This window comes from Zerene cesonia, unplaced genomic scaffold (genome assembly GCF_012273895.1).
Source record: "Zerene cesonia ecotype Mississippi unplaced genomic scaffold, Zerene_cesonia_1.1 Zces_u001, whole genome shotgun sequence".
In the NCBI taxonomy this organism is placed as follows: Eukaryota; Metazoa; Arthropoda; class Insecta; order Lepidoptera; family Pieridae; genus Zerene; species Zerene cesonia.
The window spans coordinates 4192011-4196859 of record NW_024045131.1 but is presented as its reverse complement, the minus strand read 5'-3'; the positions used below and the strand labels follow the sequence as shown (position 1 = coordinate 4196859).

General features: G+C 32.5%; 1 protein-coding gene across 1 annotated transcript in view; it reads right to left on the bottom strand.

Moving 5' to 3' along the window:
* Positions 1-2571: 2571 nt before the first annotated feature.
* Positions 2572-4849, bottom strand: part of LOC119838102 — a 10337-nt gene continuing 8059 nt past the window's right edge. The window contains exons 7-8 of the mRNA XM_038363914.1: positions 3616-3695; positions 2572-2866 (exon numbers count right to left, since the gene is read on the bottom strand). Coding sequence (XP_038219842.1) covers positions 2843-2866; positions 3616-3695 — 104 coding nt within the window. The 3' untranslated portion in view covers positions 2572-2842. The remainder of the gene's footprint in view (positions 2867-3615; positions 3696-4849) is intronic.

Genomic DNA, 4849 nt, shown 5'->3' with positions numbered 1-4849 from the left:
CAGTGATCGCTGACATCACGTTTAAAAATAACAGCGACATTTCACAGTGATTTCTAACTGTTATTTCTCAACAAAATTTCACATACAACCCGTACGCCGAATTTTACTCTATAAGTTTAAAAAAACCGAAACACCAACGAAAACCTTTTGGAAAATAAGTCATAGAGCAAAATTCGTTTATGTCATAATCATTTTTTTACATTTTTTCACAGCTTTGGTCTGTATGTAGCGTATATATTTAACTTTATCCCATAAAGAATGGATACACGGTCTATTTTCTTCTATAACTTATACTGTGTTTTAAAATTATCAAATTCCCATAATAAAAATTCTGAGAGATCAACCGTTCGTTTATTTACATCATCACAAACTGGAATATAAAAACCGTGTATCCGCAACAGAAATGAAAAAAAAAAACAAAATTCGAAAAAAAGAATTCCACGATCCCGCCATTCCTCTAGTCTATGGTAAGTATGATTTATTTGTATACGAAAAATAAAAGCTAGCGATAGTTCTAATATGTGCGTAAATTGTACTATTATATTATTACTATTAAATGTTTTAAAAAAATGCGAAATAATTCGGAAAATAATATAACAGCACCAGATAAATGTGTCGCCACCTAATTTCTTTTATGTATGTCTTTTTATGATCAATTTGCCGCCAAAATATTGAGTAACAGGCATGTTAATACAATCAATTCTATAAATTGAATGGTTAACAAACAAAAAAAAACTTGTTTCTTTTTTTTTCTCGTCTGCCAGTTCGGCTTTCATGCAAAACCTATTTTAATAAAACTCTTCTTTCTAAATTAGTTATAGGCAGCTATAATTTACCTTGAAGAGTTTATTTCTTGACATTTTTAAAGGGTAGAATAAAAAACAATCGAAACTAGATGGGCGCCATAAAATAATTGGATAAATAAAACAAAAAATCCGGTTTTTAATTAACGCAGCTAAACTTTGGCAAGAGTTTTTTATAAAAATTTAGATTTCACTTGTGACAACGTAAAAATTACTTAAAATCTATTATTTTTTTTTTACATTATATTACGATTTTCACGTAAATTCGATAAAATATCACCACCACTAGCTCCGCACTACACCTTCCGATTTACGAGCATCACTATCGGCACAGCACTATTCGATGTACACTCGAATAAACGACAAAAATAATCTAAAAATCTTTAAAATCACTACTTCTCTATTGAAAATTAGTTCACTAATAATGCTGTACCATAAATGATGTTACATTTAAACCTTAACATTATCAATAATGGTAACTATAATTAAACGATAAAATAATTCAAGAATAACAAACAAAAAAAAACATAAATATAATATATACTATATGCGAGTAAACGAAAATTTTTAATCTGCGCACGACATTCATCTTTCTGCATTGACACTGACACCTGTCAAATTCAAATTGCCGCCAATATTGCCCCGTTTTTTTTTTTGGCATAACAATAAATTGCGTTTGTTGAGTGATAAATGAATTACATTTGTTGAAGTGTAGATAAAACAAAACTCCATGGAATTAGCGTTGTGGTTATTTTTCAAGATTCCATCGTAATTTTAACACAAGTATTTAAAAAATTACTTTTTTTCACCACGATTTCGTTCGTATATATATAATTTCAAATTGATTTCGACCGAGATTTTTTTTTTTTTTGGCATCGCATTTCTATTGAATAATTCTCAACTTACGAAACAGCTAAACCGTTTTAACGTAACCATTAATTATCACTAAAACCATTATGAAAGCAAAATTTATCATTATGCCAATTATAATAATATATTTTCGAAAAAAATAAACAGTCTGTATACACGAAGTGAAAAGTCGTGCCATCCCGCTCTTACACACATCAGTCCAATATGTTTGAATGAAACAACAAATACATACACTTCTTTAAATGATAATAATTTTTTTTTTCAAATTTTTTTCCTAAAATACTTTCAATAGTTGCCAAAATAACTAATAACTAGTGACTAAAATAGCTACGTCTCACTCGCACATGGTGAAATTCATGTGTTAGAGCAAGATAGCACGATTCCTTTTTTATATACATATAACGAAAAAGAATATAATAATATAAAAAAAAGAAACTATATCCACGATTTTAAGTTAGGATCGCGGCCGATAAGGACTATTATATGGTTTTTGCATGTATGTTTCTATGAACAACTGAAATTATTAGGCCCACGATAAAAAAAAATCGTACTTTTTTTTTGAAAATCCCATCATTATCGACACATCCTTACCGGCCGCGGCCGAACACACAAATTGATCCCAAATATATTTACAATCTATCCAACGTATAGTATATATCACACAAAATAAAAACTACCATAGAGATTGTCATTGCGAGAGAAAATATAATATTGGTTATGCTATTACGGCGATTGATTTAGAAAAAAAACATACACCGATTTCTTTTTTTTTTTCGAAATTAAAAAAAAAATAATTACAGTCGCTTGCGTATTGCCATATTATAAAAAAAAATTGTCAAAAAAGCGTTTCTTTTGCTTTCAAATAAAAAAAAAAAATAAACGAGTGTTATAAATCTAAATCAATAACGATACGCTTTGAATATAATGTTTTAATATAATTGTATAGCGAAAAAACGTGATTCATTTAAAATAACCACAAAAACCATTTTATTTCCGGCGATTTTTTTTTCACGCGGTCTCTGTTCTACAATAGACGTATCTTATAAGCGATTCAGTTTGTAAGAGAAAGATTACGATAACTATCACGTTATATAAATCGATAAAAAAAAAAAAAAATCAACCGCCCTAATAATACTATAAATCTAATATATTTATAAACGGAATGACTCTCATTGAAGGATCCTTGTTAAATCCTGAAAAAAAAGGGAAAAAATTGTAAATAAAAAAAAACATACAGATTTCAGTCATATTGCTAGGATAAATTGTGTAAACCGTTCATTAAAATTAGCACTTTATTCCGTGCAAGTAAGGTTCAAAGTCTATGTGGCAGTGAGGTTTAGGCTGAATAGATTTTCAACCTTACTGTCCACGTAATATGGTGCTAATTTCAATGAATGCACCATACGATGCCGTTCGGACAGATTTTTTAATGCAAAATGAAGTCTATATTTCGACTATATATAGACCTTTACTTAATTTTAAACGGACATAAAGAAAATTGTATTTGAGTGTGACTGAGTTAGTTGACTAAAATATAAAACATAATATGAGTGGGAGATAAAAATGAGTATGATGGCTTCCGGAACCTTTTAAAAGAGTGAGTTGAGCGTAAGTTTGAGTTAGGTTAGCGCACTCAACTCGTATCTATGCGACAGTTGTGTTTTACCATAGCATTCTTTTCAGTTAGTTATAACTTTTAAATGAGAAAGTAATTTACGTAGGGTGTAGAGTTAGTTTCGACTTATTAAAACTTTACTTGAGTTAGTTTTATCTTTGAACCAAATAGTGTCCGTAACTTTTAAATGACTGAGTTGAGCATAATTTTCAGTTTGAGTTGGGTTAAAAATACACGATATTTGAATCGGACTTTTGAGTTAGTTAAATCTATTAAATGAATGAGTTGAGTTTGAGTTAGGTTTGAGTTAGGTTCGAGAGCACTCACCTCATATCTATGCAACGCGTGTGGCGCCGGATAGTGGTTGGCCTCACTGTAGAAAAAAGGCCTCTTCATTGTGTTCTGCCCTGAAAAATATCAAAAGTCGCATGATTTTCGATAAAGCGGTTCGATGTTTTACATGGCTCGTGAACACACAAACGGACGGAAATAAAGATAGACTTGGAATGAATTCTTTTGCCGTAGTAAAAAGGGAAAGCACTTGTGAAATTTTGAAAGAATAGAAAAAATTCGATCACGAGGCAGGATTCGAACCTGCGTATCTTGCCTAACCGTAGCAACGCCTAGCCTCTCGGCCACCCGTGATCCTGCCACAGTAATCGAATTTCTTCTACTCTTTCGGTTTCATGTGCCTAAGGGGCACCCCACGCCATCTATTGAGATGATTAAGAACCATCACAACCAATACGAAACATTATTTCAATGATTACAATATTGTATCGATGGAACGCGGCCTTTGTTAAATTTAATTTTTAGTTTTTCTATTCTTTCAAAATTTCACATTTATAAAGCATTTCAATGCTATAAAACTAAAAATTAAAGGGAAAGCACTTCTTTTGTGTCGAAGTTTTTTTTTCAACCGACTTCCAATAAGAAAGAGGTTGTCAATTCGACGTCAGACCGTTCGAGTGGGTGAACCGAATTTGATGATTCCTTTATTAGCTAATATTTAGCTTTAAATGGGACCACACGATTTGATCAAGCGTACAAGTATGTATCATAAATTTAATTTATTACTAGCTGTCCCGACTAATGTTCTGTTCTGCCCCACTCTAATGATTTAGGGGCACGTAAAATAGACGTCGGCTGATAGGATATGTCCAGCCGTTTCGAAGAGGTGTTGCAAATAATATTGTGACAGGAGAATTTTACATATACACTAGCCGCACGCCCCGGCTCCGCCCGGGTAGTCATTTACCGTTATTGAGTGCACGCTTCAGCACGAATTGGGCCAACTCGCACCGGAGAAGTACACCACACCACCACACCCCCACAGAAGACCGGTGTGAAATAGCATACTGCTGTGTTTCTTTCTGTGAGTGGGGGAGCCATGTCACTTTCCTTACCCTTCCCATTCCTTTCCTTTATTCCTCTAATCAATGCTTTCCTAATCCCTTTTCAATTTGAAGTCGGCAATCCATATATTTGTAGAGGCGTAAGGTCTGCAATGGACCTTATGCCTCTATAAATGTTCATGGGCGGTGGTAGCGCTTACCATCAG